We start from the raw sequence: 15,005 nt of genomic DNA, 5'->3' as shown, positions 1-15,005 counted from the left end.
TGTTGGAAATATCTTATAAACGGACAACTTTGTGTAAAAAAAAATGTGTTTTCATTTTTTTCCACATTTTCCAAAAACTTCTGGAAAAAAATAAACCATTCAAAAGACTCATTATGCCGCATAGATTATACGTTGGGGTGTTAGCTTTCCAAAATGGGGTCATTTTGTGGGTGTTTCCATTGTCCTGGTGCTCCAGGGCCTTCAAAGGTGTAACAGGTGGTTGAGAAATGTGATGTGTAATTTATGCTCCTAGAACACCTGATGGTGCTCCATGCATGTTGGGCCTCTGTATGTGGCCAGGCAGTGAAAAAGTCCCACACATGTGGTATCGTAATACTCAGGAGGAGTAGCAGAATGTATTTTGGGGTGTCATTTTTGCTATCTAAATGCTATGTGTTGGAAATATCTTATAAACGGACAACTTTGTGTAAAAAAAAATGTGTTTTCATTTTTTTCCACATTTTCCAAAAACTTCTGGAAAAAAATAAACCATTCAAAAGACTCATTATGCCTCATAGATTATACGTTGGGGTGTTAGCTTTCCAAAATGGGGTCATTTTGTGGGTGTTTCCATTGTCCTGGTGCTCCAGGGCCTTCAAAGGTGTAACAGGTGGTTGAGAAATGTGATGTGTAATTTATGCTCCTAGAACACCTGATGGTGCTCCATGCATGTTGGGCCTCTGTATGTGGCCAGGCAGTGAAAAAGTCCCACACATGTGGTATCGTAATACTCAGGAGGAGTAGCAGAATGTATTTTGGGGTGTCATTTTTGCTATCTAAATGCCATGTGTTGGAAATATCTTATAAACGGACAACTTTGTGTAAAAAAAAATGCGGTTTCATTTTTTTCCACATTTTCCAAAAACTTCTGGAAAAAAATAAACCATTCAAAAGACTCATTATGCCGCATAGATTATACGTTGGGGTGTTAGCTTTCCAAAATGGGGTCATTTTGTGGGTGTTTCCATTGTCCTGGTGCTCCAGGGCCTTCAAAGGTGTAACAGGTGGTTGAGAAATGTGATGTGTAATTTATGCTCCTAGAACACCTGATGGTGCTCCATGCATGTTGGGCCTCTGTATGTGGCCAGGCAGTGAAAAAGTCCCACACATGTGGTATCGTAATACTCAGGAGGAGTAGCAGAATGTATTTTGGGGTGTCATTTTTGCTATCTAAATGCCATGTGTTGGAAATATCTTATAAACGGACAACTTTGTGTAAAAAAAAATGCGGTTTCATTTTTTTCCACATTTTCCAAAAACTTCTGGAAAAAAATAAACCATTCAAAAGACTCATTATGCCGCATAGATTATACGTTGGGGTGTTAGCTTTCCAAAATGGGGTCATTTTGTGGGTGTTTCCATTGTCCTGGTGCTCCAGGGCCTTCAAAAGTGTAATAGGTGGTTGAGAAATGTGATGTGTAATTTATGCTCCTAGAACACCTGATGGTGCTTCATGCATGTTGGGCCTCTGTATGTGGCCAGGCAGTGAAAAAGTCCCACACATGTGGTATCGTAATACTCAGGAGGAGTAGCAGAATGTATTTTGGGGTGTCATTTTTGCTATCTAAATGCCATGTGTTGGAAATATCTTATAAACGGACAACTTTGTGTAAAAAAAAATGCGGTTTCATTTTTTTCCACATTTTCCAAAAACTTCTGGAAAAAAATAAACCATTCAAAAGACTCATTATGCCTCATAGATTATACGTTGGGGTGTTAGCTTTCCAAAATGGGGTCATTTTGTGGGTGTTTCCATTGTCCTGGTGCTCCAGGGCCTTCAAAATGTAATAGGTGGTTGAGAAATGTGATGTGTAATTTATGCTCCTAGAACACCTGATGGTGCTCCATGCATGTTGGGCCTCTGTATGTGGCCAGGCAGTGAAAAAGTCCCTCACATTTGGTATCGTAATACTCAGGAGGAGTAGCAGAATGTATTTTGGGGTGTCATTTGTGGTATACACATGCCATGTGAGAGAAATAAGCTATTACAATGACAATTTTGTGGGGAAAAAAAAAAAAAATCTCAATTTTGCAAAGAATTGTGGGAAAAAAATACAACTTCAAATAACTCACCATGCCTCTAACTAAATACATTGAAATGTCTACTTTCCAAAAAGGGGTTATTTGGGGGGCATTTGTACTTTCCTGGCTTGTTAGGGTCTCAGGAAATGAGATAGGCCTCAGTACATCAGATGTGATAATTTTTTTATGATTTGCACCATAGCTTGTAGACTCTAAAACTTTCACACAGACCAAATAATTTCCACAAATTTTTGGTTATTTTTACCAAAGATATGTAGCAGTATAAATTGTGGCCAAAATTTATGAAGAAAAATTACGAATTTGCAAAATTTTATCACAGAAATTAGAAAAAATGTGTTTTTTTTCAAAATTTTCGGTCTTTTTTCATTTATAGCGCAAAAAATAAAAAACCCAGAGGTGATCAAATACCACCAAAATAAAGCTCTATTTGTATGAAGAAAAGGACAAAAAAATCATTTGGGTACAGTGTTGCATGACTGAGTAATTGTCATTCAAAGTGTGAGAGCACTGAAAGCTGAAAATTGGTCTGGATAGGAGGGGGGTTTACGTGCCTAGTAAGCAAGTGGTTAACAACACATTATCACCGTCATTTGATTTACACAGGGGAACCCGACAGGGCTGCCCTTTATTGCCTTTACTTTTTGCCCTAGCTATTGAACCACTGGCGGCTGCCATAAGGGGAAACACAGAAATAGTTTGCTTCAGGCGGGGAGAGATGGAAGACAAACTAGCACTTTATGCTGATGATGCACTATTATTCCTAGGTAACACGTCCACCTCTCTGATTAAGCTCGTGGAACTGATTCAGACCTTCGGAAACTTTTCCGGATTTAAAATAAATTGGGATAAATCGACAATACTACCCCTTGACCCACTGGTGAGGTCCCTACCTCAAATAGCTGAACAAATTAAAGTAGTGGATAAATTCAAATATTTAGGCATAGTCATACACCCTAACTTAGACCAATATATAAAGCTAAATATAGACCCACTCCTTAAAAAATTTCAGGAAAAACTATGGATAGATGGGATGTGTGGGTGGATGGATAGGTGGGTGGGTGGATGGATAGGTGGGTGGTGGATGGATGGGTGGGTGGATGGATGGATGGATGGATAGGTGGGTGGGTTGATGGATGGATGGGGTGGATGGATGGATGGGGTGGATGGATGGATGGATGGATGGGGTGGATGGATGGGTGGGGTGGATGGATGCGGTGGATGGATGGGGTGGATGGATAGATGGGGTGGAAGGATGGGTGAGTGGATGGATAGGTGGATGGATGGGTGGATGGATGGATAGGTGGGTGGGTTGATGGATGGATGGGTGGGGTGGATGGATGCGGTGGATAGATGGATGGATGCGTGGGATAGATGGATGGGGTGGATGGATAGATGGGGTGGAAGCATGGGATGAATAGGTGGGACGGATGGATGGATGGATAGGATGGATGGGTGGGTGGATGGATGGATAGGTGGGTGGATGGGTTTGATCTGGGAGACAACAAATTATGTTGTCTCCCAGATCAAACTTCGCTAGTACTTTCCATAAATACTCCCATTCAACGCTATCGAATGCCTGTGTAGTGGTTCTGGGGAGGAGGAGGGGGAGTGCAGTGAAGGGTTGAGAGAGAAGCTTTTAGCACATTCCGGAGATGGATAGGATGGATAGGTGAGACGGATGGATGGATGGATAGGATGGATGGGTGGATGGGTGCAGCGAGGAAGGAAATATTTAATAATCTGAGATGGTAGATCTGCCTGTCAGTGTTCTGATCCAGCACAGATTGGTGTACAGTGAAGGAAGCTCGTCTTCCACTCCTGATGTCATCTCCTGTCCTCCCAGCACTATGTCACCATCCAGTATATTATCAGATCCCCCCCGCCAGGGAGAAGCTCTGGTCTCTGCTCTCAGACTGGGTGTAAATGCAGCTGGATGAGAGGAGAGGACAGCCTGAACTAGCATAACATCTACCATTATCCACTGCGTGCCAGGCTGCCCCTCCTTCTACCTGCCATACATTTAACACTAGCAGCCCCATCCAGATTTACTGTCTCCGGAATGTGCTAAAAGCTTCTCTCTCAACCCTTCACTGCACTCCCCCTCCTTCTCCCCAGAACCACTACACAGGCAGCTGCTGCAGGTCTGAGAGCACAACAGTTGCTTAATCTTACCTGCTAGCAGCTTCAGTGATGTGTGTGATGGCCCATCCATTCCTTTCTGGTTTTCTCCATGTGCTCAGTGGAGAGGAGAGGGGCCTCCCCTCTCCACTGAACACATGGGATTAGTCCTCACGGCGACCATCTTTTTGTAGCCCGCCAGAAGTTATTTTGTTCTCACACTGAGAACAAAGCACCCGGCCAGGCGGATGCTGGTCGGCGCGATCGATTGCGCCGCAAAGCATCTCCAAACCCCGCCAATGAAGCGCCGCGTCTGCAATCTCGTGATTGCATTGACGTGGCGCTTCCCATAGTGCACTGTGTCCGGCGCCTGCCGAACACAGTGCACTTGGTTAAAGGACATTTTAAAAAAAAAATTCTTAAAGGGGCAGTTTCGTCACACCTGACGTCTTCCAGGGGCACGCCAGGAGTGACAAAACGGCGTAGGGAGGAGCGGCGTGCTGACGTCACCACACACTACCACGCTGATCCCGGAAGCGACGGGCAGCACATCGAAGCCGGCCGGCCTTTGTTTTTATGAGCGAATATTGTACAGCATAACTGTAAGTGCAATCTTTTTTTACTTAATAAACTGTGTGAAACATATCACGCTATGGGAGCCTTTTCTGTTCTGTTTATCCATATGGGGGATGAGCGCCCAATCCATTACTTAGAAAACCCTCCTTGCTCCTCATCAGCTGGGATCTCCAACCCCACTATACCTTCAGTCCTCTCTGAGACCTGCACTGAGAGGAATGAAGGTGTAGAATTAGGTGTGTCACAGACAAGTACTTGGGGGCAATCTGCTATCGGTACACCGACGTCAGATTGTACCAGGCAAATTTCCCTGCCCCAGCTGCTGCACCACCAAAAGAAGTTCGCGCCCAGCAGTTGAATGCTAGCTTGGCTAAATTGCTAGCACTTCAACTGCTGCCTTTTCAGTTGGTAGACTCTGCTCCCTTCCGTGAGTTTGTGAAATGTGCGGTTCCTCAGTGGCAGGTTCCCAAACACCACTTTTTCTCACGGAAGGCGATTCCGGCTCTCTACCGGCATGTGGAAGGCAATGTCTTGGCCTCGCTGAACAGGGCGATCAGCGGTAAGGTGCATATTACCGCTGACTCATGGTCCAGTAGGCATGGACAGGGACGTTACCTATCTTTCACCGCACGCTGGGTGACTCTTCTTGCAGCTGGGAAGGATGCAGGACAGGGTGCAGTAGTGTTGGAGTTTGTTCTGCCACCACGCCTCCAAAATACTACTAGTGGTGATTCTGCCACACCTCTTCCAGCCCCTCCTCTTCTTTCTCCATGGCCTCTTCCTGTGCTGATTTGACTTCGGAACCAGCGGTGCTCCGTAGGCGTTCAAGGGGCTACACAAGCACGTAGGCCAAAAGATGCCATGCGGTGCTTGAGCTGGTGTGCTTGGGGGACAAGAGCCACACTGGGGCAGAGATTCTGTCAGCTCTGCAGGGGCAGGTTCAGAGGTGGTTGGCGCCACGCCAGCTTAAGGCAGGTATGGTGGTTTGCAACAATGGCACCAACCTCCTCTCCACCCTCCGACAGGGACAGCTGACCTATGTGCCCTGTTTGGCTCACGTCCTTAACTTGGTGGTGCAGCGGTTCTTTGGCAGGTTCCCGGGCTTACAGGATGTCCTGAGGCAGGCCAGGAAAGTCTGTGTGCATTTCCGCAGGTCATATAATGCCAGTGCTCGGCTGGCTGACCTCCAAAAGGAATTTAACCTGCCCAAGAACCGCCTAATCTGTGACATGCCCACCAGGTGGAACTCAACATTGGCCATGCTGCAGCGGCTGCACACACAGCAGAGGGCCATCAATGAGTACCTGTGCGACTATGGCACCAGGACAGGGTCAGGGGAGCTTGTTTTTTTCCCCACGCCAGTGGGCCATGATCAGGGATGCATGCACTGTCCTGTTACCATTTGAGGAGGCCACGAGGATGGTGAGCAGTCACAGTGCAGGCATCAGTGACACTGTCCCCCTTGTCCACCTGTTGGAGCACTCGCTGCGTGGAATAATGGACAGGGCACTTGAGGCAGAACAGAGGCAGGAAGAGGAGGCCCCCTTTATCCAGACAGTGTTTCTGCGTGCCCGCCGATCACACAGGAAGAGGAGGAGGAAGAGGAGGATTGTGTCAGCATGGAGGTGGAGCCTGGCACTCAGCATCAGTCTTTAAGGGATCATTTACAGTCCCAAGAAACCCATGGACTTGTAGGTGGCTGCGGATCATGTCGTCCTTAGTGACCCAGAGAACTCTGGACCGAATGCCTCACCAAACCTACGCTGCATGGCCTCCCTGATCCCGCAAAGCCTGCAGAAGGATTCTCGTATTCGTGGTATCAAGGAGAGGGATCAATACTGGCTGGCAACCCTCCTTGCTCCACGTTACAAGGGTAAGGTTGCGGACCTTATCTTGCCGTCGCAGAGGGAGCAGAGGATGAAACATGTTCGGGAGGCCTTGCAGAAAGGTCTGTGCAATGCGTTCCCAGAGACTGGGAGGTTACAAACTCCTGTTCCTGGACGTGTTGCTGAGGCTTCGGTCAGTCAAAGAAGGAGCGGTGGAGAAGGTGGCCGTCTGACCGATGCGTTCAGACAATTTTTTAGTCCGCAGCCCCAAGGTATGATCGGTTCCAGCAACCATCGCCAGCATCTGTTTTACATGGTGCAGGAATACCTAGGGGCAAGATCTGACTTGGACACCTTTCCCACCGAAAATCCTCTGGGTTACTGGGTCTTGAGGATGGATCACTGGCCAGAGCTTGCACAGTATGCAATTGAGCTACTGGCCTGTCCTGCATCCAGCGTTCTTTCGGAACGCACATTCAGTGCTGCCGGAGGTTTTGTAACCGATCACAGGGTGCGCCTGTCCACCGACTCGGTCGATCGATTGACCTTCATAAAAATGAATCAGTCTTGGATCACCACCAGCTACCAAGCACCTGATGAAATGTCAGATCCCTTCAAGACTGCCTATGCTGATGCTGAGTGACTATCCTGTTATGCTGAGTGACTATCCTCTTCCTCCTCAATGATCATGCTGATAGCTTGTAAGAATATTTTTGGTTCTGGGCGCCGCCACCAGTGGCTAAGACCCAGTTTTTCAGCCCCTGTTTAACAGGGGCGTGTAATTACAATTTTTGATGCAATACTCCAACTAGAGTATCTGTAAGGGGTTGCAGTGTTGTGGCACCAGCACCAGTGCCTAAGGCCCAATTTTCAGCCCCTGTTTAACAGGGGCGTGTAATTACAATTTTTGATGCAATATTTTACAGGAGGGCTCATTCCTGTGCTCCAACTAGAGTATCTGTGAGGGGTTGCAGTGTTGTGGCACCAGTGCCTAAGGCCCAATTTATCTGCCCCTGTTCAACGGGGACATGTAATTACAATTCTTGATCCAATATCTCATAGCAGGGCCCGTTTCTGCACCCACCAAGAGTACCTGTGAGGACTTACAGTGTTGTGGCACCAGCACCACCACCACCAAAGGCCCAATTTTTCTGCCCCTGTTCAACAGGGGCATGTAATTACAATTTTTAATCTAATATTTCACAGCAGAGCCCGTTCCTGCGCCCACCAAGAGTAACTGTGAGGGCTTACAGTGTTGTGGCAAAACCAACACCTAAGGCCCCAATTTCTGCAGAGTATATAGGGCAGGCCCCTACTTTCAAACATCCAACTTACAAACGACTCCTACTTGCAAAAGGAACAACAGGAAGTGAGATGAAATCTACCCCTAGGAAGGGAAATTCTCTCCTGTAAGAGTTAATATGGGAAAAACGTGTCTCCTTTCCACTGATGCTTTATTACCAATCCTTGTTTCAATAAAAACCCCAAATTGTCAAAAAACATTTGTCATTGGGACAGAAAGTGAGGTAAAATCTTCTGAAGAGGTGCACAGACAGCAAAACAAATGTCACAGGGGTGATAACCCTTCTCTATGTTTTCCAAAAAGCTTAAAAATAGATTTTTTGGCTGGAGCTACACTTTAAAAATGTACCAGTTCAAAATTACAAACAGATTCTACTTAACAACAAACCTACAGTCCCTGTCTTGTTTGCACCGCCTGTATACTGCTGTTCAGAGGGCCTGGGGCCCCACGCCTTTCCTTTTTTAATTTGGGTGCGGGGTTCCCCTTAATATCCATACAAGACCCAAAGGACCTGGTAATGGACTGGGGGGGGTACCCATGCCGTTTCTCTCACTGATTTTTATCCATATTGTCAGGACTGGACATTACATTAAAGCCGTAAGCAGTTTTAAATGACTTTTATTCCTTTAAAAATGACATTTTGTGCAGGGACTGTTCTAAGCACGGGAAACACGCGCCACTTTACAGGCATACTATAGACACACCCCAGGTACGATATATAAAGGAATATTTCACTTTTTTTTTTTCACTTTAAGCATCATTAAGATCACTTCTCCCGAAAAAACAGCTGTTTTTAAAACTTTTTTTTGCATTGATACATGTCCCCTGGGGCAGGACCCGGGTCCCCAAACCCTTTTTAGGACAATACCATGCAAATTAGCCTTTAAAATTAGCACTTTTGATTTCGAACGTTCGAGTCCCATAGACTTCAATCGGGTTCTAACGTTCGTGCGAATTTTCGGTCCGTTCGCAGGCTCTGGTGCGAACTGAACCAGGGGGTGTTTGGCTCATCCCTAGTCACCACCTTCCCTTTCCCTTATATAGCTGATGACAGCTGCAGAAGCTGTCATTCTGCTCTGAGAACCTTTGTGATCGGTTGTCTGTGCCAGCTCATGTATAATTTTTTTTTTCCGGCGAGGTAGCTGGCAATATGAGGACTTGTCAAATATTTGGGTGTCTTTATATCTAATTTTCGATTCTTTTTTTTTTTCTTTTGTGAATGAGTAGAAATATTCCATACCACATACTTATTGATATAGGAAAGGGGGCAGTATCTGGGGTACCCTTTTTTTTATAAAAGATTCCGATAAGCCCCCCCATTCACAGACCCCAACAACCACTGGCCAGGGATGTGGATAAGAGGCTCTTGTCTTGCGCAACCCCTTGTTGAGGGCATGTGGCCTGGTATGGTTCAGGGGGGAAGGGGCTGCATGCTTGCTCAGATTAAGGGTTTGGTTTGGATTTCCTGGGGGCAGTGTGTGTGTGTGTGTTTTTTTTTCCGTGTAGTCCCCCTTAAAATATATACCAGACTCAACGGGTCTGGTATGCATTTCACAGAACCCTACTCACACTAAGCCCAGGGCAATTCAGTTCATTCCTACTGAAGACTGGAAAAACAAAGTTTTGGGTGCAGTTAAAGCTGAAGTTTAGCTATGGCAATTTATACATACAGTGGTTACACTGCTCCAGCTTGGACCAATAGAAGTATCAATGTGTCACATATGTGGGATCCCTGTGGTAGCTGGAAATCATTGTTGTAGGCAAAGGAGTGCGCAGCCTATTGCAATTGGGTGTGCACCCCAAATGTATTAATAAATGCACAGTGTTAGTAGAGCAGTGGACTTGTCAGTAGGGAAGAAGATGGTGTCAGTAGTTTTTTCCCAGTATTTTTTCAGTATTTTTAAATCCGTCAGACTGTTTTGTTGTTGATTTTTCAAAGCAGTGGGGTTCTGTCAGATTAGCAAACTTGGGAGATCAGCAGCCTTGCTGTTGCTTTTAAAATTCATCATCTAAACAGCCTGATGGATTTAAAAATACTGAATTTCCCAATATAAGCTCAGTTTACTGTTAAAAATAAGTGTGAAATGCAAGACTCCGGTGGGTGTAACAAGATGTCCGCTTGCCGCCCTCTCACTGTATCCTTACTGTGGACGAGCGCGGGGTGTAGCAAGATGGCGGCAGCGGAACGTCACTTCCGTTACAAATTCTGATGGGTCGCCTTATCTGACGGAACACCGGCAGGAGGATGTACTTCGCTGAAAAATCCACTCCTGAAGACTCCTGGGATGTATGACATCATTTGCCTAGACATGGGAAACAGGAAATTACTGAAAAAAGTTATAAAAAAAGTTGAAAAACAAGTAAATATTATATACTTTCCTATCTATTTACTAACGCTAGCAGCATAAGGATTAAAAATAGTCAATGTTGATTGAGAGAGTGAAGTTCCAATTTTAAGCTCACTGCATATGTTCCAATCTTGCCATAAAATCTCCTTTAGATCTACCTACAGTTGTGTTGTGGATAGGCTTCAATTTGAATAGACAGCTGGTTTTAATAGTATTTAGTTTTGGCAATTGTAAAGGAGATTGTACAGTGAAACCTAAAAACCTTAAACATCTTTGCGTCAGCTTTTCTGTGCCTGTGAACATTATCTAAGTGCTTGTCCAACCAGTAAAAGGACTTGGTTGCAGGCTCAGCATAAAAGGGTTAAAAACTAGGCAGCAGGACCAGGAGCAGATCCCTGCCCACTTCCTGAATCCGGCAAGTTTCGAATTCTCCCAGCTTTCCGGCACAATGGCATCTGCAGAGCTGCACGAGGATCTGAGCTGCTCCATCTGCCTGAACCTTTATACGGATCCGGTGACACTGAGATGTGGACACAACTTCTGCCAGGTGTGCATCGAAAGAGTTCTGGATGTTCAGAAGGATTCAGGCAGCTACTCGTGTCCTGAATGCAGAGAGGAGTATGCAGAACGTCCCATGCTGGAGAAGAACAGGAAGCTGTGTAATATAGTAAAACATTTCCTTGTTACTCAGACACACCTGGAGGGGTCTGGGGTTGCCTGTACTTACTGTGTGCATGCTCCCATCCTAGCCGTCAAGACGTGTCTTCAATGCGAGACTTCCCTGTGTGGCATCCACCTAACTATCCACAACAGCACTGTGGATCACGTTCTGATCGAGCCCATTGATTCTCTGGTCAGCAGGAAATGTCAGACCCACAACAAGCTCCTGGAATACCACTGCTGCAAAGACGCTTCCTGCATTTGTGTGTCCTGCTTTGCTGTAGGATCCCACAGGACACACAACGTGGAGACCCTGGATGAGGCTGTGACGAAGAAGAAGGGTAAAATCAAAGTGGTCCTGAATAAGTTAACTTCCCAGGTGGAAGGCATTGAGAAACAGGTCCAGAATCTACTGGACCTCCAGTTTGCTGAACACAAAAAATCCTCAGATGTTAAAAAGGCAGTCATGTCCCTGTTTGAAGATGCCAGGAAACAGCTGGAGGAAAAGGAAGCCTGGATCCTGGGTGTTATCATTAAGCAGGAAGACAAAATTGATTCTAAAATCTCTCATCTTATCAAAAATCTGGGGACACAAAAAGAATCAATGTTTGATAAGATGCGTCAACTTGAGGAGCTTTGCAAGATGACAGACCCATTGCTCATCCTGCAAGACAAGGAAGCAGACAGCAAAAATTTGATTGGCCTTGGGGACCTCAGTATTGCAGAAAAGACGATTAAAGAAGAGGACAGGTCGGAAATGAGATTTGATGAAGGTTTGCTTACGTCAAGCTTGCATGTGGCCCTATCTGATTTAATGTGCAAAATGAAGAAAGCATCTTGTATAACTAAGTCAGCGGATCTAGTGCTGGATTCTGACACGGCATGCAACAATGTCCTTGTCTCAGGAGATCAAAAGGTTGCTTCCTGGGTGAGTGGGGCGCTAAAACGACCGGTCAGTTCAAAGCGTTTCACATCTTACTGCCAGTTGTTTGCCAAGAATCTTTTCCTTAAAGGAAAGAATTACTGGGAAGTGGACACCAGTGATTCAGCCTTCTGGATGGTGGGCTTGGCATATGCCTCCATACCGCGTGAGGGTCCAAGGTCGAAGATTGGAAACAATAAATATTCATGGTGCATGAAGAGGGCAGAGATGAGCTATTTTGTGATTCACGACTCGCTTGTGACCGATCTTCCGCTCAAATCTCCCATTCAAAGATTGGGAATATACCTGGATTATGAAGCTGGTTATCTGTCCTTCTACCAGCTGTGTAATTCAGCCAAACTCCTGTACACCTTCCATGCCACCTTCACGGAACCTCTACACCCTGCTTTTGTGGTATGGAACGATGGCTGGATTAAGGTTAAAAACTAGAATAATCACCATCGTTGCCAACCTGCTACACTCATTTTCAGGAACACTATTGAAAATAATAGACGACTAAACCAAAATGGACTTCTCTGTTTTAGGTGGGTTGTGGTAGGTCTATCATTCTGTCCAGGACTATATAGAGTAGTTCCTTCCCCCATCTTAAACAGGTACAAACAGTACACTATATGGCCAAATGGACACCTGACCATCACATCTACATTATACTACAAAAATATGTGAACCCCTCCCCAAATTATTGAGTTCAGGTGTGTCCAGTGAAAAGAACTGCTAATACTACAGCATACAAAGACCATAGCTCCCAACTGTCCCTGAATTCAAAGGGACTGTCCCTGATTTGGAACAATGCCCCTCTGCCACTCTTTCCTCCTCATTTGTCCCTCATTTTGGTCTGATCTATAAACTAGATCTTGCTTTTCTTCAGTGAAAGTACCACATTTCACCATCTATAGCACGTATTTCAAACACAAGGCCGCAGGCCAAATCTGGCCTGCCAGGTCTTGTCGTGTGGCCCTTACACCCCATTTTGCAGCCAGAACGTGGCCGAACTCCATTTTGCCACCTCCGGCTCTCACCCTCCACTCACACTCCACATTGTAACTTGTAAACCCAAAAGCCTTCTGTGTTTACAAGGGACAGCATTGCTCTCAGCGGCTCCTAACAGTACAGAGTACAGAGTAGGTAAGGCACAGATGCAATGTGGTATGACCAATGCCCTGCCTCTGGAACACAGATGAGCAGGGGGGCTCTGATGGGGACACAAATGTGCAGGGGGCTCTGATGGGGACACAAAAGTGAAGGGGGGTTCTGATGGGGACACAAATGTACAGCTAGGCTCACAGGGACACAAATGTGTGGGGAAACTCATGGGGACACAAATGTGTGGGGAAACTCATGGGGACACAAATGTGCGGGGAGACTCTAATGGTGACACAAATATATGGGGAGACTCTGATGAGGAAATTGAACTTGATGATAAAAGTTTGCCTTCTCTTTGTATCAATCACTGTGGTCTCATACTGTACCATACACAAAAATTTATAAATACGTTATGTGTAGCCACACAAGGGCTGATAGCCTTTAATTGGAGGTCACCCTCCATTCCTGTTTCTCAATTCCTAACCAGACTGGACTTTTTGATTCTCATGGAAAGAATTTTCCATATTACTTACTCCACGACTCATATTCAGATCAATGGGAAGCTTGGTCCCAGTGGCGTTGCTAGGGGGGGTGCGGTCCGCACCCGGGTGCCACTCGCTACAGGGGTGACACCATCCGCAGCAGCGCAGCGGCAGCGAGTGTTCCCCTCCTCCTCTGTGTCTCTCACTATGGCGCTGCTGCCTGTCACGTGACGATCCATTCTCCACCCGGGCGGCGTGGCTGCACGCTGTCCTTTCCTCTCCAGCTGCCGCCCGGGTGTTGCATGTATCTGAGCCGCCCGTGCTAGTGCGGTAAGGGTCGGAGGAAGGGGGTGTCGGGTTGCGATGAGGGGGGGAGGGATGTCCTCTGTGGTGTTGACAGGTGGGGGGCTGTACTACTGATAAAGGGGGTAGTTTGTCCTGGGGGGGCTGTACTAATGGGGGTAGTTTGTCCTGGGGGGGCTGTACTGATGGGGGTAGTTAGTCCGGGGAGGGCTGTATTGATAAAAGGGGTAGTTTGTCCTGGGGGGGCTGTACTGATAAAAGGGGTAGTTTGTCCTGGGGGGGCTGTACTGATGGAGGGGGTGGTTTGTCCTGGGGGGGGGCTGTACTGATGGAGGGGGTGGTTTGTCCCGGGGGGGCTGTACTGATGGAGGGGGGTGGTTTGTAATGAGGGGGGTCTGTACTGATGAAGGGGGTTTATATTTAGTGAGTGGTCTATACTGAAGGAGGGGAGTCTGTATTGAGGGGTGACTATAGTTGGGGGGGTGACACCATGTTTTACCGCACCGGGTGACACCAACCCTAGTGACGCCACTGCTTGGTCCTCTATTTGCCTCTTGAGTTGAACGTTAAACTGTATTATGATTGCTAAATGGGTCCTATACTTTCTTTGCTGTATAATCTTTTTGTGTATAAATATTGTATGACTTGACATATCGTCACATATTGTACAATTTGCACCAATACTTTTATTCATCCTTCAGGATATTGTACAGTATATTGCTTCTTCAATCTTTGTCACAATATTCAGATATATAACATTTTAATTATTGCCCTACTAGTTTTATCCTTTTATTTTTTATTGATACTGACCAATAAAAAATTTTGCAAACAAAAATAAAAAAATATCGCCCTGAATATATTTATAAACTAAAATGAAACCTAGCATTTTCACAAGGAGGGTAAGGTTGAGATGCCCCACTCTTTATTGCTCAATTACTATAAGGGACTTCAACTTTTTCTAGAGCACAGTCCAAAGAATGTACATAGGAACATGTCTTATTTTGATGCATTGCACTTCGCCCCGGAAAAACAGCCCTACACGGTCTAATGCAGCCTTTCTCAATCAGGATTCCGTGCAATTCTGGGGTTTCTCCAGAGGTTAAATGGCAAAGTAGGAAGTAATGGCGACCGCACTCCAAGTTTCAGAGAAAAATGAGCTTTATTCGATGAAATTCAAACAGGACAATTACGATACATGAGGACAGCAGCATAGTTGACGTGTTTCACGAAGAAATTTGCTTAATCATGATCTCCTGCAGAGGTTGGTAGGGGTTCCTTGAGGTAAGAGCAGTGACAGATCGATCTTCTGCCTTTATTGAC

The 15,005-nt window shown here is 45.9% G+C and overlaps 1 protein-coding gene across 1 annotated transcript; it reads left to right on the top strand.

Moving 5' to 3' along the window:
• Positions 1-10,656: 10,656 nt before the first annotated feature.
• On the top strand, positions 10,657-13,730 carry LOC141147613 (E3 ubiquitin/ISG15 ligase TRIM25-like). Its single transcript, XM_073634845.1, has one exon. It carries the CDS (start codon positions 10,663-10,665, stop codon positions 12,244-12,246), a length of 1,584 nt encoding a protein of 527 aa, XP_073490946.1. The 5' UTR covers positions 10,657-10,662; the 3' UTR covers positions 12,247-13,730.
• The last annotated feature ends 1,275 nt before the right edge of the window (positions 13,731-15,005 follow it).

Source organism: Aquarana catesbeiana, linkage group LG06 (genome assembly GCF_042186555.1).
Source record: "Aquarana catesbeiana isolate 2022-GZ linkage group LG06, ASM4218655v1, whole genome shotgun sequence".
NCBI classification, from domain to species: Eukaryota; Metazoa; Chordata; class Amphibia; order Anura; family Ranidae; genus Aquarana; species Aquarana catesbeiana.
Note: the sequence above shows the minus strand (reverse complement) of the source record. Positions and strands in the feature narration are given on the sequence as shown.

Bases quoted from the DNA above. Each gene is read 5' to 3' on its own strand.
- LOC141147613 (XM_073634845.1), top strand. From the start codon at position 10,663: ATGGCATCTGCAGAGCTGCACGAGGATCTGAGCTGCTCCATCTGCCTG.